A 17,897-nucleotide genomic window follows, 5' to 3' on the forward strand; every position below is an offset into this window, starting at 1 on the left:
GAGTTAAAGGGAATTAACTGAATTTGCCAACTGCCAAGTATTTAAGTTTAATGATTTAACACCATCTTTCTCTCTTTTAAAAAAAAATATTTTTAAATCAGAGACATGGCGTATGACTGAAATGCTATACTTTAGTATTAGGAATTCTAATGCAAACATCTACAATGTACACTACTTCATAATTGAAATGGGAAAGGTTTGATTGACACTGTTTTGGAGAGAATAGGTAAATAAATGTGTTTATACTTATTTAGTGCATATTTGTAGTCATTCCATTTATTTTAACACCACTGGTGGTGTGAATCAAATCTGTAACATAAGGGCATCAATACAAGGCAACTCTTCTTACCAGAGCTACATGAACTTCACAATGACTTAAGGACCCCATCTAGTGAAGACTGGCAGTATTACTACACATTTGTAGTAAACCAACCCACTGTTCCATGACACTATGATCACTGGCATTTACAACTGGAAGCACACTCTACAAATGTCACAGAACGCAAAACTACAAGTTGAGGGGTTTATTTACTTCAATTGCACTGTATTTTATGAGAATTGTATAAACGTCCAAGAAAATAAAGTCTCTATTACGCACAGTCATAAAGCAATTAACTAGGCACTGAAATATTGTCAACCGTCAACACTGTTTTTACGCGGCAAGATGGCCACAGCTGTTTAATTCACTGCATTTTCACAATAATCATCTTTATCACTAAGAGCTTCAAATAGTATAGGTAGTTTAACCTGCATTTGTTTATTAGTGTGTTATGCTACTGACACTGCATTCACTGAGATTAAACAGACACCTTTCTAGATTGAAATGTTCTGCATCTAATGCATCCATTATTGATTATATATGGCATTATGTAGACTAGCAAGATATCATTAGAGAAACTGCATCTCTTACATCAGAAAACAGATATTCTCTCCACAATTAGGAGTGAAAATACCATTTGGTTAGATCAGCTTGGATATGAGCGACGTTATTTAGAAGGATTTTCCACGGTCGGCCATGAAAGCCTCAATCTCCTCCACTGTACGAGGGACACAGGTGAGCAGCTCCATTCCGCTGGCAGTCACTGCAATGTCGTCCTCAATACGCACCTGGAGAGAGGAGGAAATATCCAGGAAGACACATGAGGGTCAGAGGCAAGGTTAATAATCAACAGCAGATAATAATCAGGGGAAGCAGGTATAGCAGAAGACTTAACAGAACAGCATAATGTGTATATTATTTGCTGCCATGGAGTAGATTGAGACAAAGGGGTTTCTATGTGCAAGCTTTGGGTGGTTGACATTGACAGTAAAACCAGCACACTAATGAGTACAAACTGTCTGTGGATAGGTAAACGTACCCCTCCAAAGCTGCGGAAGCGGGTCAGCACTTCATTGTTGATGAAGCAGCTCTGGGCTGGGTTGGCCAAGGCCTGGTCCAGCAGGTGGTTGATGAAGTAGATACCAGGCTCCACAGTCAGGACCATGCGTTCCTGCACCAGACGGCCCATCCTCAAGCTCTTCAGACCGGGCTCGTTGACCCGCTCAATACCCTGTGTAACCAAGAACAAGCGGCATGACACGGACGTTAGCTTTGTCTAGAAGGAAAGAGAGACATGTCTTTTTGGAAGTGTATTTAGAACTGCCTGTAGCACTGATCATTGATGAATAGAATACTGTATCTATCTCTCTGGCACTGACCTCTGGGTATCCGCCCACGTCATGCACGTCGATGCCCAGCAGGTGTCCCAGGCCGTGGGGCATGAAGACAGAGCCCATGTGGACCTTCAGCATGTCCTCCACACTCCCACGCAGGATCCCAATCTTCACCAGCTCCTCTAGGTGAACCCGGTCAGCCAGACGGTGCATCTCTGTCCACTTGACCTCTGAAACACAAGACCACCTTCAGTCAGGTTTTTAAATTGGAGGTTAAAAGTTTCAAAGCAGCCTACTATGCAGGTGATAATGACCGGTGGTGAGGATATGGCATGTTCTGTGGTAGTCTTCAGTCCTCAACAACTCACTATTAGTCAAACCATGGAACAGATTAATATATTAAAGGTATAATCCTTCCTTGTGCCCAAGCTAAGTATGTACTGTATGTTTAGTGAATGCTTCCTCTGTCCTGCCTGTGTACAGTAGGATTATACCTGGTTTAATGGCAGCCATGACAGCCCGTGATGACTTGAGCACAGCCTCATAGATGGCCTTCTGGTCTGGAGAGAACTTTCCATTGGCTGGGAAGGAACAGGTGATGTCAGAGGAGTAGCAGTAGTATTCTCCACCCATGTCAAACAGACTGCAAGAAAAAAAACACACGTCACAGTTAGATCAGTGTTACTGCTCAACCAAAGGGCTCTACAGCCATTCCGGCATCATTATTTCCAAACATAAATCAGAGAAATTATTCACAGCATGTACATCATAATGAATACAACTTTTGCCTTTCAAAGGTGCTCATTTTATGTCACCATGGGCGCTCCACACAGCCACTTTAAATCTCCATCAGTATCCCTATGCACACAGCAGCCTGCCTTATGTTCAAAGCCAGTCCAAGCTGTGCTCCGTCTATGAGTAAACCCATGGGAGAGCCACTCAGTGGATCTAGCTGACAGCGAGAACAAAACAACACCCTACTATACTAATGACAGCAGGGGAGGTGTAGCTCTCTGAGATGTACAGTATTCCATTAAACAAAACAACACCCTACTATACTAATGACAGCAGGGGAGGTGTAGCTCTCTGAGATGTACAGTATTCCATTAAACAAAACAACAGATCACTGCAAGTGTTTTTGATATACAAATCCAAGACAAAATTAACACAGAATATAATAAAACCAAGCAAACAACCCCAAAAGGACAATTGAGGAGTGGAATAACTTCACATCATGTGAAATGATCGCCGACTTACCACATGTCTCCGTCATCGATGGTCTTGTCATTGGGAGCTCCTGCATGGCCGTAGTGCAGGACTGAGCCGTTGTTTCCACTGATGAAGATTTAAGCATACGAGTAGGTCATTATAGAGGCACTGAACACACGTCAGATAGAACAATAGCACCTCATTTCTGTACGTCAAAATGTAACACGGATGATGTCACGCATCAGATATGTTCTCCATTAAATTAACCCATTTGTGTGTAGCAAAGGGAAGTAAGTGCCTTACGTTCCACAGATACAGGTGTAGGAGGTGTGACGCATTCCCCCATGAGAGTAGCAGTAGTGCTGGAACAGGCTGCAACAGAAAAGCACTGACATGAGTGACCGTACACAAGAAGCTCCACAGTTCTAACAATGAAGTGTATCAAGGGTTAACCTCCTTTTTGATATTGGTTAGCCTAGAATACAAGAAGAGAGTCATCTGAACCTCCCACCTTGAAGATCTCCATCGCCTGATACTTAACTGAAGGATAGTATAATAAAAGCATTTGGACTCATCTTCACTTGGTTATTGGTTTATTCACTGGAGACTTGAGTCAGTGATTACATATTCTCTGCTGCACGTTCTTTCTGCAGTCAATTAGTCAGATAGTGGGCTGGCGAGGGGCACTGCTATAGTAGCTCAGATTATTTACATTCTTCAGCCACCCAGATGAAGGTTTAATTAAAAACACAAAAAGCTGCCAACTAGAAACAGGAAATTGATTCAGCTCAGTGGGTGGCTGTTGCTACATTGTAAAATACACTCCCCTCCATATGTATTTGGACAGTGAAGCCATTTTTTCCATTTGGCTCGATACTCCAGCATTTTAGTTTTGAGATCAAATGTTTCATATGAGGTGACAGTACAGAATGTCACCTTTTATTTGAGGGTATTTTCATGCATACTGTATCTGTTTAACCATTTAGAAATGAAAGCAGTTAATGTATTGTCCCCCCCTTGTGAAGAAGTCATAAGTATTTGGACAAATGTGCTTATAGTGTATCAAAGTAGTCAAAAGTTTAGTATTTGGTCCCATATTCCTTGCACGCAATGATTACATCAAACTTGTGACTCTGCAAATTCATTGGATGCATTTGTAGTTTGTTTTGGATTATGTTTTGCCCAATAGTAACAGAAAGAAAATGATTAGATATTTCTTATAAATAACACTTCTAAATAAATCCTCATAACGCCATGATTAAGAAAAATCATGAATGAATCATGAATAACGATCAGTGAGATGCTGTTCAGAAGCTACAAAACAACATGCTAACCCCTCACCATTACCAGTAACGAGGTTAAAAATGGGGGGGGGGTGATATTTGTGCCTCTAACCTTTTCCTTTTTCACGATTCATTCATGATGGTCGATTATCCTGGTAGCATTCACATGAATATAGAAGTGTTCAGAAGCATCTTCTATTCTTACTTATAATAAATGCATCCAACACGTTTTTAGTCACAAGCTTGATGTCGTCATTGCATGCAAGGAATATGGGACCAAATACTACACTTTTGACTACTTGAAAAAACTATGTGAATTTGTCCAAATACTTATGACTTCAGTAGTGATCAGATCAGACGTGCTGTGAATGTAGTTTATCCAGAGGAACACACCTTGATAGATAAGGAACATACTGTTTTACCATCACCTTTATGGTCAGACGGGACATAGTACACCACATAGCCTTTTGTCATACAATATGCCTTTATACGGTACAAACAGTTCAATATAGCTGGCATACCCTTCATGATAACAAGCTCCACTCACCTCTCCATTTCATATTCTTTCTGTCCAGGTCTCACATGCTTCATGATCTGAGGAGAAAGACAACAGCACTTCAGGTTGGCTGTACCTGTGATATACAAGGCTGCAAGTGGGCAATAATGACTCTGAGATGTATTCTTTTAGCTTTGATTATATTCATATATTAATCATGATATAACAACATGGTGAGCTCCAAAAGTATTGGGACATTGACACATTTTGGGTTGTTTTGGCTGTGTACTCCAGCACTTTGGTTAAAGTGCAGACTCCTAGCTTTAATTTGAGGGTATTTCCATCCATACCAGGTGAACTGTTTAGAAATTACAGCACTTTTTGTACATAGTCCCCCCCCCCCCCCATTTTATTGGGACAAATGAACTCATATATACTGTACATGTGTTCTAAAGAAGTCAAAAATTCAGTATTTGGTCTCATATTCCTAGTACGCAATGATTACATGAAGCTTGTGACTCTAGAAACTCGTTGGATGCATTTGCTGTCACTTTTATTGGAAATAAGAAGAGAATGTTATTAAACACTTCTACATTCATGTGGATGCTACCATGACTACGGATAGTCCTGAATGAATTGTGAATAATGATGTGTAAGAAAGTTACACACAAATATCATACCCCCAAGACATGCTAACCTCCCAACATTAAAATAACAGGGGAGGTTAGCCTTTTTTGGGAGGTATGATAGTTGTGCGTCCAACTTTCTCACTCATCTTATTCACAATTGATTCAGGACTACTCATAATCATGGTCGCATCCACATGAATGTAGAAGTGTGTAGAAACATTTTCTTATTTACAATAAAAGTGACTCCAAAAGGACACAATACATTATTTACCATTACTTTATATTGGGCACAAAATCATCTGAAACTCAACCAAAACAAACAGCAGATGCATCCAACAAGTATGAAGAGTCACACGCTTGATGTAGTTATTGTGTGCTAGGAATATGGGACCAAATACTAAACTTTGGACTACTTTAATACACATAAGTGAATTTGTCCCAATACTTTCGGTCCCCTAAAATCCAAAATGCACAGATCAAATGAGATGAGCCAGAATCTGGAGCTCCTTCTCCCCCTGTGGCAGGTATGTCTGTCTGTCCTGCAGGACTTTACCTCTTTATGGGCTTCACTGGAAATCCGGTTAGTGTATCGCAGAACCTCCAGCTCCATGTCAGTCTTAGTCAGCCGGCTGCAGGAAGAGAAGGAACAAGGAGTCAAGGGCCTCTTAGATCAATATTATAAATTGGGTGGTTTGAGCCCTGAATGCTGATTGGCTGAAAGCCGTGGTATGTCAGACCATATACCACGGGTATGACAAAACATTACTTTTTACTGTTCAATAACGTTGGTAACCAGCTTATAAAAGTAATAAGGCACCTCAGGGTTTGTGGTAATATAATATACACTGTGTTCTGTCCACGCCAATATACCACAGCTGAGGGGTGTATTCAGGCACTCCACATTGTGGCGTGCATAAGAACAGCCCTTAGCCGTGGTATATTGGTCATATACCGCACCCCCTCAGGCATGTTTGCTTAATTCCATCATGCACAAACACGTACTAGGCTTGGCTTATAGCACCCAGCCAGAAACAAAAGATTGATGATCAAAGCTAAAGCTCTGTGTTTATGTGTGTGCTTTATATTTGGTAGCTTATAATGAATGCAGAAATAATACCTGTATTACTCATCCATTCCTCACTGCTGGAGGAGCCTTACACTCCCCTCTTTATCTTTCAGGAAAATCAGCTTCTTACCATATTGTTAGTGAGGTGTTTTTCTGATTCTATTCTTGGTTATGGTTTCTACCACCATTTATGTCTTAATGATTCTCTTCACATTAGAGATGCAGTTACCACCTCAGATGACTCAGTGTGAAACAGGCACAGACTAATAAGGTTTCACAAAAATAGTTCCACATAACAGAAAAGCAGCAGCAACCAATGGTTACGAGCTGGATATAGTATCACACAGTACTTACCATTCCACAATGACTGGATGCAGAAGAGTGTTGTTCACTTGGAATCTGAAATATCATATCATATTTATCAAGGTAAAACATTGAACCAAATAAATTAGAAATACAAAGTTTCAAATGGACATCAATTGATGCCAATTAAACGTACTGGCTGATTCCTTCAAAGGAGGCTTCGCGGCAGGTACTCCCACTATCTGTGTTCTGTCCACGCTGGAAGAAACATGATATACTTATCAGGCCCACTTTCACGTCTCTTTTAAAATGATACTTTAATGAATTTCTACTGTAAACCACTGTCATAGCATCAACAGAATATATTAAGGACATACCAAAGTGAGAAGAGCTCCAAGCTTCATCTTGGAGAAGACATCAGCAATCTGTAAGAGTTCAGACAGAAAGGCAGAATTGTCGAGGGATCAGAGAACTGACACTATCAAATAGAGGGAAAGGAGTGAAGCTACAAGATCACAAGCTAAGCTACAACACTACAAAGATGGGTAAGGTGTACAGTATGTGCATGCAAACGTGACACACTAACTTACATCACAGGTGTATTGCACCTCATCGACTGCGTATTTCTCCTTGAAGTATTCCCGCGGATGGATCCTGTCAATAGACAATGACACAATCGGTTTTAATGAGAAGGCCTAAGGAGTATTCTTAGAATGTCTTTGTGAGTCCATGATGCTGAAAGTGGTAGGCTGTCTCCTGAGGCTGATCACATTCACATATAGTTTGAGTTACAGTCACTGACTCACTCTCCCATCCAGGTTGCATAGCTCTCAGGCAGCTTTGGGACAAAGAGGATGGATTTTCCTGTGTCCACATCGATGGCTCCGTAGCAGTCGGCTTCAGTCACTCCAAAAGCCCAATGGAAGAAGGACTCCTACAGAACCACATGAGTCAAAAGAGTCAGCCAGGGTCCTCAGTCACACCTCCATCCATCTCATCAATGTGTGATCCTATGTGGCTCAGCTGGTAGAGAAATGCTAGGATTGTGGATTCAATTCTCGCTGGGGTCATCAATATGAAAATGTATGCATATTATTATTATTACTTACTTATTACTGTATGTCGCTTTAGGATAAAACAATGGCATATCTGTAACTGACTGTTAGGGCTAGGCCCCTTTTTTTCTCCACTTCCTGCCTGAATGACGTGCCCAAAGCGAACTGCCTGTAGCTGAGGCCCTGAAGCCAGGATATGCATACAATTGGTACCATTGGAATGAAAACACTGACGTTTGTGTAAAAATGTTAAAATAATGTAGGAGAATATAACAGATATGGTAGGAGAAAATCCAAAGAAAAACCAACCAGAATTTTGTTTTTTTGGAGAGACCAATTCTCTTAGAAATGCAAGAGAAAGGTCATATTGAAAATTAGCTCCATGGATGCAATTCCCATGGCTTCCACAGAGTGACAGCAGTCTATGTTCAAGGTTTCAGGCTTGTAACTTTAAAAACGAATAAGAAATAACAGTTTTAGGAGAGGGACACAGTCTTGGAAATTCATGTTTGAGTGCGTCATGAAGCCACCTGCTAAAATCGCTTTCCTATTGAACATACTTCTTTCCAAAATAAATATTATAGTTTGATTACATTTTAGGGTATCTGAGGAGTAAATATAAAGGTATTTTGACTTGTTGAAACAAAGTTTAGGGGTAGATTTTCGGATTAATTTCTCTGCAAATTGAACGAGTGGATTACTCAAATCGATGGCGCCAACTCAACAGACTCTTTGGCATATAAAGAAGGACTTTATCTAACAAAACGACACTACATGTTATAGCTGGGACCCTTTGGATTGCAAATCAGAGGAAGATTTTCAAAAAGTATGTGAATATTTAATCATTATATGTGAATTTATGAAACCTGGTGGAAAAATATTTTGTGTGGCGCCGTCCTCAAACAATCGCACGGCATGTTTTCGCTGTAATAGCTACTGTAAATCGGACAATGCAGTTATATTAACAAGAATTTAAGCTTTCAGCCAATATAAGACACTTATAACATAAATGTTTAAAATCCATAATATTTATGATTATTTTAATTTTGCGCGACCTACATTTTCACCGGAAGTTGTCCCGCTAGCGGGACACCGATCCTTACATGTACCTGTCTGAAGAGCATGTCTGTATCGGTGCAGTATCTCTGCTTCTGCTCCCCTCCCTGCAGCACGACTACAGACTTGGGGGCCACCCCATCCGTGGCCTTCATGCCTTGGCACAGCCGCCGCCGGTTCTCAGCAAACAGGGCTGCTGACACTCTCAGGGTGTCTTTACCCAGCCAATACACAGGTCTATAGAAAGACAGCATTGGGAAATGGGTTAATATGTTGTACATTACTGTCTAGTACTTTTCTATTTTCAGTTAGCTAAACCAATTGCCTGCCTTTGTTTCAGTTCGGCTGATTCTATCTAAAACAATAAATCAATAAAAATACTTATAAACCCTTTAGTAAATATACAATGTAAAAAAACAAATCATTGTTTATCATTATACTGCACAGTTATGAAAGTTACATTTTTAGTGAAACTTTAGCAGAAGTGGTGAGGACATAGACCTTGACCATTTTTAGGACTCAAAGAGTTTTACACTCAACAAAAAATATGATTTTGCACAAACTGTAGAACAGTATTGCCCTAAATGGATCTGGTTTCAATGATCCCCAGTGTGTGGTAAAGACAACACTTGATCTCTGGAGAGTGCTCCCTTCCTTGTGTGATTTAGTAACAACAAAGACCGATGTACTTGATCAAAGGTCACTAAACTTAGAGTTGTTGATCACCAACCTGCCTCAGATTTTGTCAACTCGACAATAAGATGTCTAAACACTTCTGTGATCATGTGAGTGGGTTTCAATGTGCACTTCCTGTTTTAGAGATGTAGTACATTTAAACAAGAAACACGAGCTATGATAGGAGGATAGAGTATAATGCATCATATCACCTCTATATTAATTAATAACAATTGGAACATTGACATATTGTAGGGATGGGGGAAATCGATACAGTAGAGCAGTGGTCACCAACCAGTCGATCTTCTATGCATTCCTAGTTGATCACCAAACATAACATATCTGTAGAAAAGCCAACGATAAAGCCTTGCGCTCCTTTATTTATTTGACTTTGCGCTTTTGGCGGAAGGTGCACTTGATTCAGAAGCCCTGCATGCCAGGTAGGCAAACTGTTCTGAACCATTTCAAACTCCACCTACCCAGCGGACCAGAAGAGCTGTCGTTAAATCAAGTGCGCTGGCCAATTAGATAGCTCAAAATGTTAACGCTTCCACAACCCCACAGCAAAGTTTGATACTAGCCTACGTGAGATGTCATAACTTTTAAAACCATGACCAGGGATAAACTGCCAGAATACAGAAAAGCCCTGCTGTTTTTATGAGTGAGTTTGTTTAAAAAAAACTGCTGCACTGTCAACACTTCTACCAAACTCGCTTCTCCCTACTTCTTCTCGTGCCACAGCTGCAATGAATTAGTAGCTAAGTGTAGCTAAGTGTATCGATAGGCCTGCGTTTCTATTATTAGCAGCTCGTCATGTCTATTTTAATGTTGAGGAATATTTCACTTTCACCATCAGTCCAGTAAAATAAAAAAGCAAAGTTTCTCCATTTATGCTCAGCTATGCCTCGCAAGTGGTACAACTGATCTATTTTGTTATCAAAGCTCGAGTTTTTAAATATAATATGGTCTTATAAGAACAATATTGACAGGCCAAGCACATATACTGTAGCCAATATGATGCGATAACGTTTCTGGCCTACTGCACAAACTTAATTCCTACAGAACTGTTTTTATTAATGTTGAATAGGCTTACATGTTTTTAAAATAATCTGAGTGGTAGATCTCAGCTTGTTTTTGACTGCAAAGGTGATCAAAAGTGCTACTACCAATCGTGATAACATCGTATCGTGAGGTCCCTGGCAATTATTCCGGAAACAACCCGTCTGTAGAAATACTAGCTAATATTATCCACAAACTGGAACTGTAACCACCTGTTTTTCCCTATTATGCGAATAAATGTAAAGTCAGACAGGCATAGTTAGTTAATGGCAACGTTGCTCATTGATGTCTGACTGCCAGCCTGCAAAAACTACGCCGCTATTTTCTTGTGCTTGACAGCTAGCTCCGGTAACGAGAGTTACCTTAATTGATCAGGTTTATGCAGATAGCTAGCAAGCTAAAAATTCGTGCATTATAATTAGTTTAATTCAGAATCAGTGGCCAAGTACGCTTAAGAGAAAGAGAAATCACAGAAATAATACAAAACAGAATATACTCACTCCTGTCGTGCAGCCATGTTGCTCAAGAGTGGAGGTGTCATGTGACAGTGGCTTCGCTTGTGAAGCCGATCAGCTGATTATGGCTGAAGTGAGTGCTGAACAAAATGTATGTCGGCAGTATGTAATATCAAGTGAACCGAATGATGCTTGAAATAGTATGGCCGTTAATTTGATCCACTAACTTGAAATATATGTTAGGGTTGTATTGTATGGCAAGGTCTTTATAACTGTCTTTCAGAAAACCCCCAGGGAGTTGTTTCAGTTACAAATCCACTTTTTTTTTTATCAGTAAACGTCACACAATATTTAAATGTTTGTGTTGGATATATACCTAGTGTTCAGATTTTAGTTTTTATTATGAACCAACTTTTGAGGTGTTATTTCATTCTCAATTTCATTGTCACTCTTTAGTGATTATTCTTGACATATTTTCTCACTGATAACTTCTACAGAAGTCTGTTATCACACACAAGTTATGTAACTTATTATGGCCTTTCTTTTTATCAGAAGCAGCAATTATTTCAACACTTAGTTCAAGGTTCAAGAAAGCATTTGCAGATACTGTGTGACTCATGCTGCATTTACACAGGCAGCCCAATTCTGATCTTTGCCAAAAGATCTGATCTGATTGGTCAAAATACCCATTAGTGGCAAAAAGATCTGAATTGGGCTGCCTGACTGTCATAAATAGAAAATGCATCCCAGCCCTAACAGTATTGACTATGACGGACATGCCCCACTTGGATTAGGAGGGCAGTGGGGTGAATTTGTTTCAACTGCACAGATTCATGTAATCCATTTCAGAGACCTTATTACAGTGTAATTATAATGCAATAACCCATGTTAATGTGTACTAGTTAGATAAGTACATGCAGTAAAGTTGTACTTTCCACCGCTAAATTCAGTACTGTACTCCGTACAGCATGTACTTCTTAGCCAGTGTAAATGCAAAGTATTCATCCCCTGTGGTGTTTTTCCTATTTTGTTGCATTACATACAACCTGTAATTTAAATGGATTTTTATTTGAATGTCATGTAATGGACATACACAAAATAGTCCAACTTGGTGAAGTAATATTTTAAAAATGAACAAAAATAAACGTAAAAGTGGTGGGTACATATGTATTCACCCTCTTTGCTATAAAGCCCCTAAATAAGATCTGCTGCAACCAATTACCTTCAGAAGTCACAGAATTAGTTAAATAAAGTCCACCTGTGTGCAATCTAAGTGTCACAGGATCTCAGTATATATACACCTGTTCTGAAAGGTCCCAGAGTCTGCAACACCACTAAGCAAGCAGCACCACCACCAAGCAAGCGGCACTACGGAGACCAAGGAGCTCTCCAAACAGGTCAGGGACAAAGTTGTGGAGAAGTACAGATCAGGGTTGGGTTATAAAAAAATATCAGAAACTTTGAACATCACATGGAGCACCATTAAATCTGTTATAAAAAAAATGGAAAGAACATGGCACCACAACAAACCTGCCAAGAGAGGGCTGTCCACCAAAATTCAGGGACCAGGCAAGGAGGGCATTAATCAGAGAGGCAACAAAGAGACCAAAGATAACCCTGAAGGAGCTGCAAAGCTCCACAGCGGAGATTGGAGTATCTGTCCATAGGACCACTTTAAGCCATACACTCCACAGAGCTGGGCTTTACGGACGAGTGGCCAGAAAAAAAGCCATTGTTTAAAGAAAAAAATAAGCAAACACGTTTGGTGTTCGCCAAAAGGCATGTGGGAGACTCCCTAAACATATGGAAGAATGTACTCTGGTCAGATGAGACTCAAATTTAGCTTTTTGGCCATCAAGGAAAACGCTATGTCTGGGGCAAACCCAACACCTCTCATCACCTCGAGAACACCATTCACACAGGGAAGCATGCTGGTGGCAGCATCATTCTCTGGGGATGTTTTTCATCGGCAGGGACTGAGAGACTGGTCAGAATTGAAGAAATTATGGATACCGCTAAAGACAGGGAAATCCTTGAGGAAAACCTGTTTCAGTCTTCCAGAGATTTGAGACTGGGACGGAGGTTCACCTTCCAGCAGGACAATGACCCTAAGCATACTGCTAAAGCAACACTCGAGTGGTTTAAGGGGAAACATTTAAATGTCTTGGAATGGCCTAGTCAAAGCCCAGACCTCAATCCAATTGAGAATCTGTGGTAAGACTTAAATATTGTTGTACACTAGCAGAACCTATCCAACTTGAAGGAGCTGGAGCAGTTTTCCTTGAAGAATGGGCAAAAGTCCCAGTGGCTAGATGTGCCAAGCTTATAGAGACATACACTAAGATACTTGTAGCCGTAATTGTTGCAAAAGGTGTCTCTACAAAGTATTGACTTTGGGGGGGTGAATAGTTATGCACACTCAAGTTTTCTGTTTTTTTTTGTCTTATTTCTTGTTTGTTTCATAATAAAAAATATTTCGCACCTTCAAAGTGATATGTTGTGTAAATCAAACGATACAAATCCCCTAAAAATCAATTTTAATTCCAGGTTGTAAGGCAACGAAATAAGAAAAATGCCAAGGGGGATGAATACTTTCGCAAGCCACTGTATGCAGAGTTTCAGGCCCCAGAGTGAACATAATTGTACACTCGCAAAGCCAACTAAAAACAAGGGCAGAGGGGTTTACGTTGCAAACTTCCCTTGCTTGGCTAATCATTGGACTGCCCTCCAAGATGGCAACGGGGATTCCCCAAGGGCATAAGGTGAGGGTAAGTGGACGAGGGTGTGTCTTTTAAGTGTTTGGACCACAGTCAGTGTCTCACCCTGGATGGTTCAGGAAGTACTGACATCTGGGTAGCTGCCCATTTCATGCACGTCGATGCCCAGCAGGTGTCCCAGGCCATGGGACATGAAGACAGAGCCCATGTGGACCTTCAGCATGAACTCCACACTCCCACGTAGGATCCCAATCTTCACCAGCTCCTGACAAACCCGGTCAGCCAGAAGGTGCATCTCTGTCTACTTGACCTCTGAAACACAAGACTCATCCAGGCACGTTTTGTGGACTGGATATAGTATTCACTATTAAAGGCATAGCCCATTTGATTTGCTCACTAGCATATATGAATGAAGAGAGTTGACACTTGATTTAGACATATTTGTAAGTATGCATGTGTTTTGAGTGGGTTGAGTCACTGATGTGATCTTCCTGTCTGGGCTGGCGCCCCGCCTTGGGTTGTGCCGTGGTGGAGATCTTTGTGGGCTATACTCGGCCTTGTCTCAGGATGGTAAGTTGGTGGTTGAAGATATCCCTCTAGTGGTGTGGGGGCTGTGCTTTGGCAAACTGGGTGGGGTTATATCCTTCCTGTTTGGCCCTGTCCGGGGGTATCATCGGATGGGGACACAGTGTCTCCTGACCCCTCCTGTCTCAGCCTCCAGTATTTATGCTGCAGTAGTTTAGGTTTCGGGGGGCTAGGGTCAGTTTGTTATATCTGGAGTACTTTTCCTGTCTTATCCGGTGTCCTGTGTGAATTTAAGTATGCTCTCTCTAATCCTCTCTTTCTGGCCACCCCTCATAGCCTGGTTCCTCTCTAGGTTTCTTTCTAGGTTTTGGCCTTTTCTAGGGAGTTTTTCCTAGCCAACGTGCTTCAACACCTGCATTGCTTGCTGTTTGGGGTTTTAGGCTGGGTTTCTGTACAGCACTTTGAGATATCAGCTGATGTACGAAGGGCTATATAAATACATTTGATTTGATTTAATGACCTGGTTTAATGAGAGCCATGATGGTCCATGATGACTTCAGCAAAGCCTCATAGAGTGCTTTCTCCACCCTTGTCAAACAGACAGAATTGTTCCCAGCATGCACATCAGAATGAATAAAAGTTTTGAGTGGAGGCGGTTTGCCTTTCAAAGGTGCTCATGTTGTGTCACCATGGGCGCTCCAAACAGCCACTTTAAATCTCCATCAGTATCCCTATGCACACAGCAGCCTGCCTCAGGTTCAAATACAGTCAAGCTGTGCTCTGTTTATGAATAAACTCATGGGAGAGCCACTCAGTGATACAAGACTCTAAAGGATCCATCTTCTGTGTATCAACATTTTAAACCTGCTCAACTTTCAACCTCTAAGACAAACGTTCAAGAAGAATCCAGTGGGTATGTTAAAGAGGCTTTCCAAGAGTTCCCCTTTCAAGCACCATCGTCTTTTTAATACCCTCTTAGATGTTTAGTCTTTCAGTGGTTCTGGACCAGTTCCGACTGACAAATAATGCCAAAAAGCCTGGACTGGATCTAGTATTCACCCAATACATATTTTGATTGGTACCATATGTAGAAAGAATTTCAGTCATTTCAAGTCCTATTGCCCCACTTTTGTTAAATAGGAAAAAAATAAAACCATATACACTGAACAAAAATATAAACACAACATCCAACAATTTCAAAGATTTTACAGAGCTACTGTTCATATAAGGAAATCAGTCAATTTAAATTAATTAATCAGGCTCTAATATATGGATTTCACATTACTGGGAATACAGATCTGTTGGTCACAGATACCCTAAAAAAGGTAGGAGCGTGGATCAGAAACCAGTCAGTAACTGGTGGGACCAACATTTCCCTCATGCTGTGAGACACATCTCCTTCGCATAGAGTTGATCAGGCTGTTGATCACATTGATCCAGAGCATCCCAAACATGCTCAATGGGTGACATGTCTGGTGAGTCTGCAGGCCATGGAAGAACTGGGACCTTTTCAGCTTCCAGGAATTGTCATGGGGCTGTACATTATCATGCTGAAACATGAGGTGATGGTGCGACAATTGGCCTCGGGATCTCGTCACGGTATTTCTGTGCACTCAAATTGCCATTGATAAAATGCAATTGTGTTCGATGTCCGTAGCTTACGCCTGCCCATGCCATAACCCCACCGCCACGATGGGACACTGTTCATAATGTTGACATCGGCAAACCGCTCACCCTCACAATGCCATACATGCTGTCTGCCATCTGCCCGGTACAGTTGAAACTGAGATTCATCCATGAAGAGCACACTTCTCCATCGTGCCAGTGGCCATCGAAGGTGAGCATTTAACCACTGCAGTAGGTTATGATGCCGAACTGCAGTCAGGTCAAGACCCTGTGAGGACGGCGAGCACGCAGATGAGCTTCCCTGAGACGGTTTCTGACAATTTGTGCAGAAATCCTTTGGATGTGCAAACCCACAGTTTCATCAGCTGTCCGGGTGACTGGTCACAGATGATCCCGCAGGTGAAGAAGCCGGATGTGGAGGTCCTGGGCTGGTGTGGTTATACGTGGTCTGTGGTTTTGAGGCCGGTTGGACGTATTACCAAATTCTCTAAAACTATGTTGGAGGTAGCTTATGATAAAGAAATTAACATTACATTATCTGGCAATAGCTCTGGTGGGCATTCCTGCGTGTTGTGTGACAGAACTATAAATTGTAGAGTGGCCTTTTATTCTCCCAATGCATCTGTGTAATGATCATGCTGTTTAATCAGCTTCTTCCAGTGGTGGGCCGTCAGGGCCAGCAAGGCGTTCTCTGCTGGCCTAAACATCATCAGAATATATATATTTTTTAAATATATTTTCCCACAAATATGTATTAAATTATTCCCCAGAGTAAGAGTTATACTCTTCATTTCATAGCTTTCCTCTTGGTTTCACTGCTTCCAGCCCCAGGTTGAGATTTGGAGGGCTGGTCTTTATGTTAGATCTTTTATCCAATCATATTCAGCCATCATGTGTTGCCAGGGGTCTAAAATCTGCCCTCAGGCCTTCAGAATCAACATTGCGGGCGCTTGTAGCTTAAAGTGAATGGAAATGAAAATTTAGTATCAACCAATCAGCTTTAGAGTTGGCTATTGTATGGCTGCTGGCTGGCTCCAGTGTTACACAGGAGCCAGCTAGCAGGCGTAGTGCGTGCACGTCTTTTGATTGGATTACCAATATTGAGAGGCAGGTCCTATATGGGCAGGTATATGCAAACCTCAGAACTAGGAAATTGAATTTGATAAACTAATTCATTTGCGTACTACTAAGCTGTTTTTTTTAACCCACAGTGGCGGAAGGAGGAGAAGATATCGATTTGGTCGAGGATATAATTATAACGCCATTCTCAAGACAAACTTTTCAAGAAAAGTTAGACATTGTCAGGAGAGGTCGCCCGACGCCGACGCTACAAAGCTTGTCACAGGCGGGAAAGGGGTTCGTTCGCCACTTTCAAAGTTCCAACTACGAGCGCTATCAATGGCTCCGAGAAGCACTGCAAACTGTACTGCTGGGAATGCCTATTATTTGCAAGTGATAGATTTGGTGTTTGGAGCCACACTGGCTTTGCAAACTTGAGTTGTCTAACCAAGGCAGCAATGAGACACGGCTGGGCACTTACAAGCAATGGTGCTTTTGAAAACTTTTGTGGACACCCGAGTGGATCTACAGCTCAACGAACAAGCGCGCAGGGCAATGGGAGCTGCACAATGAAAAGGTATTGTACTCTTCCCCTGCAATTCTATGAATAAAAATGTCAATTTCAAGGTGACGCAACGCCTGGTTTTATACTGCGTTTCTGTCTAAATGTATAGTGTCTAGAGCCATAGCATCATAATGATGGTAATAAGAGGTGGATTAATTCGGGTGGGACTGTGTAGGACCTCACTGAAGGCCCAGCCCCCAGGCCCACGGCAAGCCACTGGAATGTTGCCCCATCATTCAACTGGTATTAAAGCTGCCACTTTGTCACATAAAACTAATAGTGTTTATGTAATAATAGCTCATAATAAATATATAATGAAACATCTTACAGCTTCAATCACACTCTAGGGTTAGGCTATATGATGACTGAATCCAGGGTCAGATCACATCAGGGACAGCACTGCATCCATCATGTTTCCTAAAATAACAGGGGAAAACTACAGTAAGACACCACTATAGTATGGACA

At 41.3% G+C, this 17,897-nt stretch overlaps 1 protein-coding gene across 1 annotated transcript; it reads right to left on the minus strand.

Moving 5' to 3' along the window:
* Positions 1-508: 508 nt before the first annotated feature.
* Positions 509-11,032, minus strand: LOC139384497 (peptidase D). Its single transcript, XM_071129308.1, has 15 exons — positions 10,985-11,032; positions 8,804-8,987; positions 7,446-7,573; positions 7,230-7,293; positions 7,017-7,064; positions 6,836-6,897; positions 6,691-6,735; positions 5,824-5,899; positions 4,693-4,739; positions 3,166-3,234; positions 2,911-2,988; positions 2,148-2,296; positions 1,699-1,883; positions 1,359-1,550; positions 509-1,107 (listed from the first exon to the last, which is right to left on the minus strand). The coding sequence occupies exons 1-15, from the start codon at positions 11,023-11,025 to the stop codon at positions 991-993; spliced, it is 1,485 nt and encodes a 494-aa protein (XP_070985409.1). The 5' UTR covers positions 11,026-11,032; the 3' UTR covers positions 509-990.
* Positions 11,033-17,897: the final 6,865 nt, after the last annotated feature.

This window comes from Oncorhynchus clarkii, chromosome 26, assembly GCF_045791955.1.
Source record: "Oncorhynchus clarkii lewisi isolate Uvic-CL-2024 chromosome 26, UVic_Ocla_1.0, whole genome shotgun sequence".
NCBI lineage: Eukaryota > Metazoa > Chordata > Actinopteri > Salmoniformes > Salmonidae > Oncorhynchus > Oncorhynchus clarkii.

Excerpts from the sequence above, each read along its gene's own strand:
- LOC139384497 (XM_071129308.1), bottom strand. The coding sequence starts at position 11,025 with ATGACACCTCCACTCTTGAGCAACATGGCTGCACGACAGGA. Across the intron at positions 7,065-7,229 it reads AGGTGCAATACACCTGTGAT|ATTGCTGATGTCTTCTCCAA; the intron begins GTAAGTTAGTGT and ends GAACTCTTACAG. Across the intron at positions 1,551-1,698 it reads ACGTGGGCGGATACCCAGAG|GGTATTGAGCGGGTCAACGA; the intron begins GTCAGTGCCAGA and ends TTGGTTACACAG.